This window comes from Cebidichthys violaceus, unplaced genomic scaffold (genome assembly GCF_023349555.1).
Source record: "Cebidichthys violaceus isolate CVI_PGR_0920_01 unplaced genomic scaffold, fCebVio1.0.p SCAF_5, whole genome shotgun sequence".
Taxonomy (NCBI): domain Eukaryota; kingdom Metazoa; phylum Chordata; class Actinopteri; order Perciformes; family Stichaeidae; genus Cebidichthys; species Cebidichthys violaceus.
Window position 1 is genome coordinate 17220128 of NW_027176705.1, and position 14414 is coordinate 17234541.

Below are 14414 nucleotides of genomic sequence, written 5' to 3' on the forward strand. Positions count from 1 at the left end.
TGTGACGTCTTTTTGTCGAGGCTCGTCTTTCAGAGCCTGTGGTAAGATTTATGTGCCGCCGTGGGAGCAGCGCCGCTGGTCCCTCGCCATCGTCATCATCTGGAAGGCTGCTCTGCAGGAACAGCTGGCTCATGTCCACGGGGGGGGAAGGAGGGAGGAAGGCAGGCCAAGTAGGGACATTTGATAATTATATGATTCATGTGGAGGTTCTGTAAAACTGTGGAAACTGATTTTGAAGGATTCCCAGATCTCGAAATTACACACAGAAGTTGTTACAAGTACATTATCTTTTATTGCGCTCGTCTCCTCTAACATTCCTGATAGCTCTAGATGTTTTTACAGCGCTACGGCAGTTGCACTTTCTTACTACTGGTCGCTCATGCTGTTGCACTTTATTCCAGACAAGAGAAACGTAACCTCAGGTGGAAATAACGCTTGTAAGAAAAACTGAAAAGCAAATGAAGTTAACCACTTTAGAAAGCTGGAGGAACACTGGATTAGAACCACCAAGAGCAAGAGTAGTAGAACATATAAAGATGTTTGAGTTTAAAGGTGCACTCATCAGTTTTTCTAGTTCTGGTTAGTCCCACTCACCCTGTGAAATCGGTTATAAGCACAGAAGCATCGGTTATGTCCTGTTGCTCTCGAGGACTTCTTTCATGTCTGAGAGAATAACCCTGATGATGTCATCGAGGTTATCTGGGCATGGAGAGTACGAATCATTTTAAAGGTGCCATACACCAGATTGGGAGCAGTTCAAATAACGGCAGCAGTGCTGACGGAGCAAACAGTGTTTAGCTGAGGGGGAACCGGAGGGTGGGTGACGGGACGGCATCATTAGCTGGAACCGACGTGTGAGTGCAGAGCGGCGGCCCTTAGCTGGCCGGTTGTGCCTGCTCTAAAATATACTAAATAATATGATACATAATGCACTGGTTACCAATTATTGCACCTTTAACAAAAAGCCTGTGTTACGATCTGGAGGTGTGTAGTTAGGCTGATGAGGGTGGTTACCAGGTACGGGATCTACTCAAAGATGCTGTCTCATGTTGCATTGTGGGAAATGTAGGTGAGGCTTAAACCAAATGATTTTGACAATTTTTTACATTTTTTATAAAGTGTTTCTTTCGAGTCCCTCAGCTTTATGGAAGTGCAAAACTAAATCTCTCTTCAGGACCCCTTCAAAATAGTGACTCCAAAAGGGGTGACTGTGGCTAAGTGCAGAGCAGGGCCGTCCTCCAATCAGAGGATCGGCGGTTCGATCCCTGGCTCAGCTAGTCTCATGTCAATGTGTCCTTGAGCAAGACACCTAACCCCAAAATGTCTCCCGTAGCTGTGCCTACGGTGTGTAGATAGACACTGAATTGTAAGTCGCTTTGGATAAAAGCGTCTGCTAAAAGACTGTAATGTAATGTAAAGGAAGTCAAATCCTGGGAAAGTAATCAATGAACTGCTCTTTTTTTTTTTTTGAATGCGTCTAGTTTTTCTACAGGCTGTAGTTTCCTGAGGTTTAAACGGTGGTTGTCAGATCTGCCCTTGACTCGCAGTAATGTTAGTTTTCTGCCATACCTGCTGGTTAATCACGTTCACCTGTAAATCCCCACTGTCACTCCCCCGAGTCCTGGGGTAACGGGGGGGGGGCTGCGTTTGTGGCTGCGCTGTGGAGGGGGCTCTAATTGGCTAACAGGGCCCATTATGCTGGCTCAGCTTCGACGCTTTAATCACGACATGAGCGCGTCGCTGCCAGGAAAACTTTGGACGCAGTTTTGACCCCGGTGCTTGCTTTGTTGCTTGTTCCTGGGAGTTCTGCCAATTCATACTACCCCCCCCCCCAAAAAAAAAAAAATCCAGACTCTCTGCAACCCAGAGAGGGAGATTCAGAAGACCCCTCCTACCCCCCCAGTCTCCTCTCCAAAACCACAACCTACGGCATTGTGGCTGTAATTGGCCTCCATTTCGCAGCAGCTCCATCAACACTACTTATTGCCCTTTTCCCTTCCAGGATCCCTCTGCCTCTCTCTGGCTACCGTCAATGGGACAGCGGTCGAGTCATATTGGCACCGACGGTGCCCCCAGCAAAGAGGGGTCTCTGTGTTCTAGACCTGAAGGGAACCAGGGTGCCCTTGACTCCGGCACCCCCTGCGCCGGAAAAAACCGGGGTCAGCTCGCTCACTGCGACTCGATCGCGGCCATCATGAATGGGACATTGTACCTACTGGGGGACAAGAGCCTCCTAAATCCCCGGGTCACTCCCACTTTGGAGCGGTGGAGCGAGATTGGGGGGGGGGGGGGGAGTAGTTGGGGGGTTTGTTAGAGACATGTTGAATAAAGATAATTTAGAAAATGGGCTCCAGCACAGTGCTGCCTCTGTGTCCCCCCCCCCTCCCTGTTTCCCTCCACACATTGGACTCCCCCAGGCTTCTCTGCTCATGTTTGTTTTGATTTTGCTCCCAGAATCAGGGTGGGAGAGGGGAAGGGGAAAGGGGAGAGGGGGGGTTTGAAGGGGGCGGGGTGATTATGTTGGAGGACTTTAAGATGCATGGCAATGGTTAAGACAGATTGGACCAAAACAACAATCCAACTAAACTGGAGGGAGTCATGCTATTACTGCAGCCGAAGGCCCACTTTGTCTTTCTCTATCTCGCCGTGGTTTTTTTACGACACGGTTGGACGGTTGGAAGCTCCGGAGGATTCCTGCGGTTAGCGAGAAAATCAGGAGAAGCTGTGCGGAAGTCGTCTCCAGGCTTGAACATGTTGAGATTTGGCACCTGTAACCCAAGTCACAAACATGTTCCTCCCCATCACGTGTCGGTCTGTTTAGTCACGCAGTCCTGAGGAACACGAGGTCATAGAACCAGGTCTCTTTTATCAGAGGATGGTGGCCGCTATGAAACACCATCGACTATGTGACTGTGTGGAAGAGTTTGACATTGGAGGCGGGTTTAACAGAAGTAGTTGTGAATCTCTCGGTCCGTTGATCTTTTACTCTGGACACTGAACGTTTGCACCTATTGGACGTGACCAAAGTGCCATTCACAGAGCAGGTGTACACACTCACACCTAAACGCCTCTTTTTTTACAGTTTGTTGATGACTTGTAAATACCAACGTGAGTGTGGAACAAGCCCCAAATGGCTGCTTGCGCTGAAACTGTTTGTTTACTCGAGGTTTCGGTCATTAATACTCAAAAAATAAATAAATGAATACACCTTCTGATTTGATCAACTCACAGGTTTCATTTACTTTCCCTCTGCCCTCCTCTAAAAAGCACGGTGGCTTAATTGCAACGTGAGCCTGAATTTGATAGAATCCTGAATTGTCTTGTTTTGCTTCAATCAAGATGGAGCTGGACACTTTACCTTCCTCACCGGGTTTCAGTTACACTGACCTCATCCCTTAAACATTAGACGGAGAGGCATTCTGTGCTCACTTGGCTGACTTGAGAATGACATTTTCAGGCAGTAACCTCAGATACTGTTAATCACACCATATAAAGTCATCTAATATGTTATATGTATCACTGCACTCAGAGGAAAAGCAGCTGATCTTCCTACTTCCTCTCTTGATCTCTCTCTGTGGACGAATCACATCACAACACCACTTTAGCTCATGAACATTTTATTATAAAACTCAACCTTCCCACATGGAAGACACTGCTCTGAAGAGCTTACTGCACAAGATGAGATGGAAAAAAACCTGGAGCTACGTTTGTGTGTCCGCTTACTTTACTGCATATAACTGTCAAACACGCACACAGTCTTCATATTCTAGCTTCATAATTTAACGTTCAGCAACATTCTTTGAGACGTCGTGACAGAACAAAAAAAAAAGATTAGCTTTGACACAGCTTCGATTGGCGAAGACACAAGTCGGCGGCTTCGTCACGAGTGATCGTTCCCAACAAAAACCTCGTGTTTTTACTTTCCCTCTTTTGCTAAATCGGCCTGAAAGTGGAACAGTGGACGAAAAGAGGGGCTGAAAGGCTGCTGGTTGGAATCTCTGGGCTGTCGGTGTGGACCTGGGGTTACGTCAGCAGCAGGTATGTTGACCTTTTGGCACCAACAGCAGACAGCGTTTTCCTGGCTTGTAGCTTCAGTGTGAGAGCAGTAATAAAGACAGGGGGGGGGGGGGGGGGGGGGGTCTTTTGAAGGTGAGAAAGGGGGCAGGCGGTGGAGAAGAGGAAGGGGGGGTGGGTGGCTAGTCTCAGGAAAAGTTCAATAAAACAATCTCCGATGGGGGGGGCACCCCCAGACAGAGTGGCCTGGAAGAGGCGCTTCAGTTAATTTCAGTACTTGATCCCACAACCCTCGCCTCGTCCTTTGACTGCTGCTCCTGCAAATATTTGAAGTGCGGTCGCTGCGACAATGCAGAGAGCCCCCCCCCCCCCCCCCCCCCCCCCCTCCTGAAATGGAGAGCAGAGCAAACAGAGACCCGGGACGGGTCCAATGTTTGTCCAAGGTCTTAATAAAGCCACACTCCCAAGTACCATTGAAACCAACCGAACAAACAGGGAGCTGCTCAAAGGCACTCCACTCGGCAACAAAGTCCGCCGTGGTTCACTTCCTCTCATCGTCACCTGGAACTACTTTGTTTTGCCAACAGGCTTCCACAAAAAGAAACGCACACGTTCGCTCAGAGAGAGATGCGCTCGAAGACAAATTACTATGCAAATTGTACGGTTGTGGGAAGCACACGCAAATCACTACTGTTGCCCTGCAACTGAAACGGAATGGCATGGAGGCCTTGAGGGTGTATAAAATAGCTCTCACTCATCCAGCAGACCTGGGTTCGAGTCCCGAGCCAGCGAGGCCACGCCGAAGCGTCTCTAAATCAAGTCACTGACTCCATCCCAACTCCAGCTGGACGCTTGGCTCTCAGGAGGGGGATTTCTCTTTCTCTCATAAATCCAATAAATGTTGCATTGTCTCAGTACAATATCCGTGCTAGAGGAAGAAACAGGAGCGTCACGCAGCCGGGCAACCTCTGTGAAGCAGAGGAATGATCGGGAAACTCCTCCTCTCTGTCACTTTTAGGGTCATAGTCTTCATCCTCGTACAGGTCCTCCACATCCGGCTGGTCTGAAATCACCATGTGGTCCCCTATGGAGCAAAGTTTGCTCATGTTCTCCTTCACCACCTCGCAGAAGGGCCTCTCCACCCCGTCGCACACGCAGCGGTTCAGCAGCGCGCCGTTCGGGATGAACAGCATCTGCTGGATGGTGGCCTTGCACTTGGACGAGCACTTCCGCCCGTTGAACAGCTGGCCGCAGTATGACAGGTAGGCCGCGAGGGAGGCGTGGCAGTCGCCGTCCTCCTCGCAGCGCTGCCGGGCCTCCATGCAGCCGATGCCGCCGGCGTCGCTCGGATGCCGGCGGGGGAGGCACGGCTCGACGGCGCGCTTGGCGCCGAGGCACTCCAGGTCCCGCGCGCAGTCGCAGGTCTCCAGGTCCGGCCCGCTGCGGGTGTGATTGAGCCGGATCAGCGCGTTGATGCAGTGGCTCGGACACTGCCTCCTCGTGCCCCTGATGTTCCCCTCACAGGCCGCCAGGTACTGGCCGTACGCGAGGTCGCACTCGGGCTCCTCGTGGCACCGCAGCAGCGCCTGCCAGCAGATGAGCTGGGCATCCAAGGCCACCAGCACCCAGGGGAGAAGTGCCAGGGCGCCGCACCAGCATCTCATGCTTGGGATGGAGGTCTAGCTCGGCGACGTGCACTTTCTCCACCAGCGCATTCGGATCAGGGACAATGCGGGCTTCACACTCGGACACACGGACTGGAGTTCATGAGTATTCCGTACACGCGATGCGCTCCGCGAGCAAGCAGCTCGTTACCAAGTCTAAGTGTGTAAGAAAAACACACTCGGTCCGTTATTAACGATCCCCAAAACCTAGGATAAGTTCTCCTCCTCCCGGGGAGCTTTGCAGCAAGGGAAGTCAGGATCTGACTCGGGGGAAATCACCACGCGTGGCTGCAAAAAAAAGAAAAAAAAAAGAGAAAAAGTAATTCCGGGAATTCAAAAGTGGGCGACCATTCTCCACAACTGCAGCCCGAGCCCCTCGCTGCGTCCCACCGCGGCGCAGATCTCACCATCCAACGTTACCGCAACGCTCTCTAAACAGCAGATTGTGTCCGCGACTCGGCTTCTACACTCGAACTCATCTTTCTCGCCATCGCCGGTCGCGACTCCTCTTTTCCCCCGCAGCTCTGCCGCTTCCAACATCCATCCACGCATTCCGGTGTTGTTGTTTTTCGTTAACTTCTTTTAGCTGGAAGAGGTTTCTGTCTGTCGCACTTTGTCCCGCTATGTGCGTCTTTGTCCCTCTTCTCGCTGCTACGCTTCACGGTCCGCCGAGCACTTTTTCCCCACAACACCCCTCCTTCTGTCGAAAAAAAGAAAAGAAAGAAAAGTTTTCCTCCCCCCCCCCTCTCTCTGTCTCTCTCTCATTTACAATCCCGGCCACCGATTGGTCGTCATTGAGGAGTAGAGGAGCCGTGGGACCAGCAGCTCCTCTACACGAAGAGACCGTCTGGATAAGAAAGGAGAATGTTTACAATATTCCTCGCATGAAACCCAGGACGCGTGTGGTCCCCTCTCCTCGTGTAGCAATAACACCAGTGAAAAGGGGGGGGGGGGGGGGCGCATTCCTTTACAAGAAGCTCACATCTGCAACTTCACTGCTCCCAAAAAACCCCACAAATCAAATGTGATCCCCTCGCCGTTGAGTTTTCACTTTAAAAGCGCTCGTTAATTGTCGCCCCCCCCCCCCCCCCTCTTATTCTGCAGGTTTTTTTAGCCCCGATTGATAGAAGAGAATTGGGGGGGGGGGGGGTTCTGGACCGTTTCACCCCAATTGTGTGAGTCTGGCCATGCAGCGGCCCGGCGTCTCTCCCCGGGCTGGAGATTTGTCCACGCACCGCGGCCTATCAATGGAGACAGACATCAATATATTTTACAGCGACCCCCCCCCCCCCCCTTCACACCGCACTTGAGAACTACCAAACAGCTCAGGCTCTCCTGCCATTCAAATGGTAACTAACTGGATTTACTTGTGCCTGTGCCACACAGTATGCAGAAGCTCCACAGAACCGGAGGGTTGTCCAACCTGAGGTCTGTTCCATTCTACAGCATGGAGAGATACGACCCATCCATGACATGTAAGGACTAGAGTCCATGGGGTCAGACTCCTTTATTATGTGACTCTATTTACAATGTAGACAAACACATATTTTCATATCAGATATCATTTTATTTGTGTCCCTGGGGTCCTGTTACCTTGACACATTTCTCCCTTTTAACAATTTTGGACATCAGAGGTCACATGATCAACAGGAAGTAGCCTCATCTGAGTCTCCTGAGGGCCGAGGGGAGACCTAAAGTAAGTTCTCTCATCTATGTTGGTTCATATTATAAGTATGACTGACAACGTCAATCTAAATAAGTACTGTGATGTTGTTAAACCACTTGAAGGTGCTAAGTGTTCTCATGCTACTGGCATCGGTGTCATGTGGCTGTGTTTCATTTGTTAGCTAACGCTACGCTACGCTACGCTACAACACCTCAGTCCTTGTATTAGAAACCACGTCAATCAAACAAGGAGAAGGTACAACGTACAAATGGAGCTGATTTGGTGTAATGGCTCCAACACATGCGTGGGATTAGCTTTAGACCTACATGTGTAAACAAACTAAGTTGGTGCATACACCAGGTGGACAAAATAACAGGAACACCAGGATATCTAATGCAGCCCAATGTTACACCATAAATGAAGTTAGCTCAACAAGCGTCACAGCCGTGTTTTTATGGGCTGTGTTATGTTGTCACTTTATTAGGTACACTTGTTCAATCTATTGCAATTACAAAAGCTCTGCCATGAATTCTAACCCTACAGTGTTTTGTCTCCACCTGGTGTTCTGGTTGCTGCAAATGTTCAGAGGCTCTCCACACATTCACATCCCTGTGCAAGGAAAAAAAAATCACATAAAATGAATTATTCTAAAAATGTGTTTATTGCACTTAAAACCAAAACAAATCACTGAAATGCTTTCTGAGACAGAATGATAGAGGTGCTGTCACACAAAGAACGAGAAGAAACTGCGTGTCGTGGCAGCCATTTTCAGAAAAACAAAAACATTTCCACAGGATGACAACACACAAAAAAGACATTTGTATATTATTATTATTATTATTATTGAATTATTTCAAGTCACACACGCAAAACGGTTTTCTTTATGGCTTCTGTTCCACCTATTGATATTGTCTCACGATTCTACTAGCTTTATTATAAAAGGAAGTTATTGCAAGTTTTCCTCCGCTTTATATTATTGAAATGTTCTGAATATATTGTTCATCTTTCACAAGACGGCAAACGTTTGGCCTCAGCTCAGGGGCGTGGCACCTACAGCGGGGAAGTTAACGCCCATTTTTTTGTTGCCCATATTTCCTTCAAATTAAAAAGTTCACACTTAAGATGCAAAACTTTTATGATCATAAAGCACCCAAAGGAGCTGACATCGAAGCTGACATCGCCACCGGCACCACGGCTACATGAAAATCAAACACGGTCAAAGATGTAGCGTACGTGGATGGAACACGACATCGACCCCCCCCCCCCCCCCCCCCCCCCATTCCCTCTTGCTTGGCTCACGTTTGACTAGAAACCAACACAGACAGAATACCGAGTTACAGAAGACACCACTGGACGCATCACATGGGCTGAACAACACGAATCCACCGTCACACAACACGGCACCACTGGGACGATGGAGATGGAGGAACGGGTCCAAGGTCAACGCGACGAAGACCTCGGCGGAAAGAAACGGAGCGAAGGGCGACCCGCTGGCGACGGCACGGGCAAACGGCAGATATACGGTTTACGTCTCACACAACATAAATACTTGTATGTGGATTCATACTCACGCCACAGTTACACGTTGGACATATTTGGGGCCATTTTCCTTCATGTTTTCAACGAAGGCTTTGACACACGACTCCTAAAGCATTTACACTCATCTGAGCGGCTTCCTCTTTTTAAAGGGACAGTTCAGACTAATATCAAAAAGACATACTCTGACTCTTACCTGTGGTGCTCTGCTTCAGTCTGGATGGTTTTGGTGCAAGTTGCCTAGTTTTGGAGATATCGGCCATAGAGGTGTCTGCCACAAAACCATATACTTGAAAAAGTCGACAGACGTCACACTACAGGTCAGAGGCAGTACATATGTGTTTTAAAATGAGTGGGCTGAGCTGACCCCTTCACCTCCGGATGCAGCACAAACACAGGTTTGCTCCCTTTGTAGTTGATGCTAAATTCAGTCTCGGGAGGACAGTTGTTGTACACGCTTCAACTGTAAATTCAAGTACTACATACACAATGCAGCACACAGTTTTAGCCTGCTCACAAATGTGTTTCTCTTAATGACACTAAAAGTAAGAAATCTACTGCAACACACCAGAAGGCCCGTCCTCGTGAACAAGTAGCTTACAGATGTTGGAGCTCTGGAGAAGACAACCTTGTACGGACGTCCAAGGCACGCTGAAGTACGAAAAAAGCGAAAAAAAACTACAACTTTATAATATGTCTAGGAAAATATTAAAATGAAGATTAATGCAGCTCACAGGGAGCTTTAATCAGGGCAGCAGGGGGCCGACATCAGTAAGCTACTTATGACAGAAATCAGCCTCAGTTGTTGCTCCTAAATGGTTTTGTGCTTTTGTACGTGGAATATAAACCACCCCACAAGACTTTTTCCCAAATTCAACACAACACACATATGGCCTCCTCACAACAGTGTGTGTCTCAGACACACACACACACACACACACACACACACACACACACCTGAAACCTCTGCCTTTAGGATCCCATTGTGGTATCACTGGACACGTGAGGTACAGAGAGCCAGGAGGAGGTCAGGGAATGAAGGGAGCAAAGGATTTAACAGATTCATATTTCTCAGAGTAGGAGTTGGTCTAAAGGCAGAATTAATCTCGTCACTTAAATCTCAATGGGGAGAGCCGAATAAATCTTTAAGAGTGCAAGTTGGCTAATTTCAAGAAAAATGCGGATGACATTCGTGACTGTTGAGATGTCTGAAATTCACCAGGAAAGCTGAACTAATAAGACGGACTCTTTTCTGCAGGGTCTCCGTCTACAGTTACTATGCGGCTCTGCCCACTGACACTCCTCTAAAGCAGTAAGGATACGTCTACCTCCAGAGAAGCTCTGCCTCTGAAAAATATTAAGTAAAACTCGAATCTCCTGGGACTTGAAAGCTGGACGGATCACATGAGACTGCAATTCTCCGTCTGCTTTTTGAGGTCTTCCAGCGTGGCCTGGGCTTTGTCCTTCAGCTGGTCGATGTCCACGTTCTGGATGTTGGACAGCTGGCCCAGCACCGACTGCTTGTGCGTCTCCTCCTGGTTGTCCTCGGCGATCATCTTGGCCAGCTCCGTGGGCAGCACCACGTCGTCCCCCGCCTGCTGGATCTGGGTCTCGTCCATCTCGTTCTGGGGTAGATACCCAACAGGGGAGAGAGGGACAAGACGTTTAGAACAAAAAGCTTTTGTATCCCGGTGTACTTTAGAGACATGTAGAGTTACACGGCTGCGAGGGTGTGAGGGTTTACACAAAGGCAGCGATACCATCTGCCCTTCAGTCCAAATATGCATCGGTCTTCTTCTACCAAAGCAGAGCTGGAGTGGTTTACCTTTGGTAGTCTGTACTTATCCCGGAAATGGCTTCTAACGGTGGCTCTCTCGGCTTTCTTCTGGGCAAAATTGGCTTCTCGTTCTTGTCTGCAAGAAAGGAGGAAAAGTGTTGTTCTGAGGCAAAAGTGACCGACAGTCACTGAACATACAGATGTAAACCAACTCAGTTACCAAACAAAGGAATGTGTGGAGCTTCAGAATAGTCCAATACCACCCCCCAAATGTTACAAACACACACCGCACATAGTATCCGAAAAGCTACTGTTCATTACCGCCGTGTGCCTCTTAACTTAAAGCACGTCTGCTTTAAGAGCATCACGAGGCTCCAGCTGGATTTGGAGCCTTGGAGGCCTTGAAGCTTAGCATCACCGTGTCCTCCTCTTAACGCTGGTGACACATTGTAGAGCAGCGGCGGTGAAATAACGGAGGCTCTGCTTATGTTTTCAAGCTCCAGACGCAGGATCCTCCCTGGCTGCACTTAGATGTCTGACCTCCTGGGCTGGAAACCCACAAAAGAGCTTCTTCACTGTCGGGCAGCTTAAGGCAAAAAGCAATCCAAGAAATAGAAGATGACCCCCCCCCAAACGTCTTCTTAATTGCCTGAAGCCTGACATCTGTCCCGGAGAAACCAAACGTTGCGTGATGTTTAATATTCATGCGCTAGCCTGCTGTCATTGGTCTTTTAAAAACTCACTCTTGTACACCACCCAGCCCACATTATGTGATGCCTCCAGCAGAGGGCAGACGTTAAGCTGCTGGCAGTGCTCGCTCCACTCTGTCACTGGAATATTTATGGCTTCAGTGTACTTCATAATTGCCTAAATTGCCCCATGTGCTGGAATGCCTCTAAAATCACGAGTCAACAAACGTGACACAGTGCTTAGCAAACCTGCTGGTACGGCCCGAGGGCCAAACACACGGCACGGTGACGAAAGGCCGCATTTCATCAGAGTCGGTGAAGGTGCTCGTAACAAAATAAACAGTAGATGATATTCTTCAAAAGGAAATGGTGGCAGAGGTTGCACTGCACGTGTATCAGCAGCATGATCTAAAGGCGGGGATGGGGATGGGGGGGGGGGGCATGGTTTTTGCGAAGTGTTTGCACCCAATGTGTCAGGAGGAAGGTCGTTCTATCTGGAGATGCAGCGTTTCGTGGCACCGAGTTCACTTCGTGTTAGCATGAGCGGGGAGCCGAAACGGGTTCCCGCGCGGCGCTCGCTCGCAGCCAATGAGCGGCGCTCCGCTTCTTCCCCCTCTCAAGGGCGTCGGGTGACCTGGGTTGTCACTGCGGCCCCCGGGGTCGCTGAGGGTGACAGAACATCTACACGTGACACCTCTCCACCTCCTCCGCTCCAGCCTCGTTCCGCTTTAAGCGGAGCATTACGGGCTTCTAGGTGATCCACAGGCTCGTGTTTAGCACCTCGGACTAATACCTCACTCCCACTGAAGGTCACACGTGACGGCAGAGCGGAAAGCATCTCGCCTCCTGTGGAGCTCCGTGGGCCGAGTTGAGTGTTAGGACTTCGCTTCCCACTCGAAGTGCCTACATGGTGGTTTGTGTTGATTGGAAGGAGCCAGTGATTGGAAACAGTTGGGTAACGATGTTCCTCTCAGTGGAGGGCGTGCGGTGCTGCTTTAGGACGCCTACAATTTGTGTCACACCTGAAAACATATTACCAGAATCTATCGGGTTGTTTTCTGTATTACTCTTTGTTCCACATCTTTAAGCTATGGTAGCTCATACAAGCAGGACGGCGATGGCCTGATATGCGAGTCCTGCTCTAAGGGAAGCTTCACGCTAATCAATGGTGAGTTGCTGTCTGCTGGGTCAACTCTTGTCTGCCAGAATGACCTTGTTGTTCCTTCACCCCCCCGAGGAGATAAAACACCATGACGGCTATGTAAATCAGGCAACATTAACATGTGAAGAATCCACTGCTGCAGGTGAGACACAGAGCAAAGACTTCAGCCATAAAAGCAAGCAGATGCACAGCTGGACTCACAGCTGTGAATATGTATTATTACAAAAATCACCTAAAAAACATAATATAGTCACATGATAGAGGCCAGAGCATTCTAAATCCAATGTGTCCACTTGTTCAGGGATGCATACATGTGTGCAATGTAAATGAATTGCAACCATCTTGAGTAGTAATTGTGAATGATAAAAGTCGACTAATAAACAAAACAAAAATATTAGTATAAACTAATATTGGTATATATACTGTGGGCTGTTTGCCGTCTGATAATATCCAAATAGCATTTTTACTTCGCCCCGCGTTATGTACCAAACAATCTGGCTCATTAGTCAGTCGCACGCACAGTTTCGCCCAAGGCACGGATCCCTGTAGACGGTTCCATGGACTAATGATTCCAGGAATCCCAAATTATAAAACAAAAAAAAACGGCGCTGCATAATTTGCCGAGGCTCAGAGACGGACAGCTCCCTGGGCGAGAGGAGCAGCTGTGTGAGGAGCGCTCGTGTTATTGCACTGATGCGTAAAAAAAGAGCGCGCGCGGCGCACTGGGAGCGCTCTGCTAATGTACACACACAAACGCACTGTTTAAACATGCCCCGCTCTTCCGACACACACACACACACACACACACACACACACACACACACACACACACACACACACACACACACACACACACACACACACACACTGTTTTTTTCATCACAACTTCAAAACACACAAACAGCTTCAATCATCGCCTTACTTTTCCTCCTCTAACTGTTGCTGGTACTGTTCAAATTCCTCTTGAGTCATCCCCTGCGCGGCGGCGTCCGTCTTCTCCGCTTCGGGCTTCTCCTCCCCCAGTCCGCCCGTCAGGTTCTTCAGCTGCCCCCCCACCACATGTTTCACCATGAAAGCCATGGCTGCGCCTCTCGGAGGGTCCTCGAATTTTTTGGATCGGCCGAGAAGTTGAAGGCGATGCGATGCGCTCTTCGGATAGAGCGGCGGCGCTGACGCTCAAACCGACGCGCGTGTAACTTTCCCAAAAAAAAAGGCTCGATGGGAGCGATCAAACCGTGATAGGGGTGAGGGGGGGGGGGGGGGGGTTACAAATGAATCTCCAACGGCGCTGGCAGTTTCAGCACCACTGGCCCGTGGACAGCTCCGCGCCGTGAAGCGATGGGAGAGGGAGCCCGCTCGGTTATGAGTCAACAAGTTTGGCGCTGAACTCTACCAATCCCGTGACTCCGTCCGCAGCCGCCACACTCTCCACCCAATCCCAGGCACTGACGGACTGTGTGTGTGTGTGTGTGTGTGTGTGTGTGTCTGTGTCTGTGTATGCGCGCTCGAATGGCGCGTCACTGCTCCCGTGATTCGCCGTCTGACGATGGAGGGCGCGCGGAAGGACTCTGGGGAGGGGGGCACGTGACTCGGTTTTCTCCTGGCTGTTTTGGTGCCCCTGTCCCTCTCAGGGTCATCTGCGATGTCAACAGCTTTTCTAATTGCAAGTGAGTCAAATGGTTGTCTATTAAGCCACTGGCATGCGTCCGGTCTGTTGGTTTATTCACTCAGAACGTGATGAGCGTCTTCCCAGCAGGGTTTGCCCGCAACAACAAGCTCACTCCCACTGAAACGACGGAGCGCGTGTGCAGCGCGCAAGTAAACGCACCTCGTGCCCCAACGCGCATCTAATGTCCTCGCACATATTCCTCAGGAGCCGGGGCGACCTCCGAAAATTAGAAAAGTT

At 49.6% G+C, this 14414-nt stretch overlaps 2 protein-coding genes across 2 annotated transcripts; both read right to left on the reverse strand.

Moving 5' to 3' along the window:
* Positions 1 to 3600: 3600 nt before the first annotated feature.
* On the reverse strand, positions 3601 to 6356 carry si:ch1073-459b3.2 (growth arrest-specific protein 1). The gene has a single exon (XM_068730594.1). It carries the CDS (start codon positions 5676 to 5678, stop codon positions 4926 to 4928), a length of 753 nt encoding a protein of 250 aa, XP_068586695.1. The 5' UTR covers positions 5679 to 6356; the 3' UTR covers positions 3601 to 4925.
* A 2248-nt stretch (positions 6357 to 8604) lies between these two features.
* Positions 8605 to 14241, reverse strand: cplx3b (complexin 3b). The gene is made up of 3 exons (XM_068731151.1): positions 13431 to 14241; positions 10706 to 10793; positions 8605 to 10505 (listed from the first exon to the last, which is right to left on the reverse strand). Exons 1-3 carry the CDS (start codon positions 13586 to 13588, stop codon positions 10281 to 10283), a joined length of 471 nt encoding a protein of 156 aa, XP_068587252.1. The 5' UTR covers positions 13589 to 14241; the 3' UTR covers positions 8605 to 10280.
* Between the last annotated feature and the right edge of the window lie 173 nt (positions 14242 to 14414).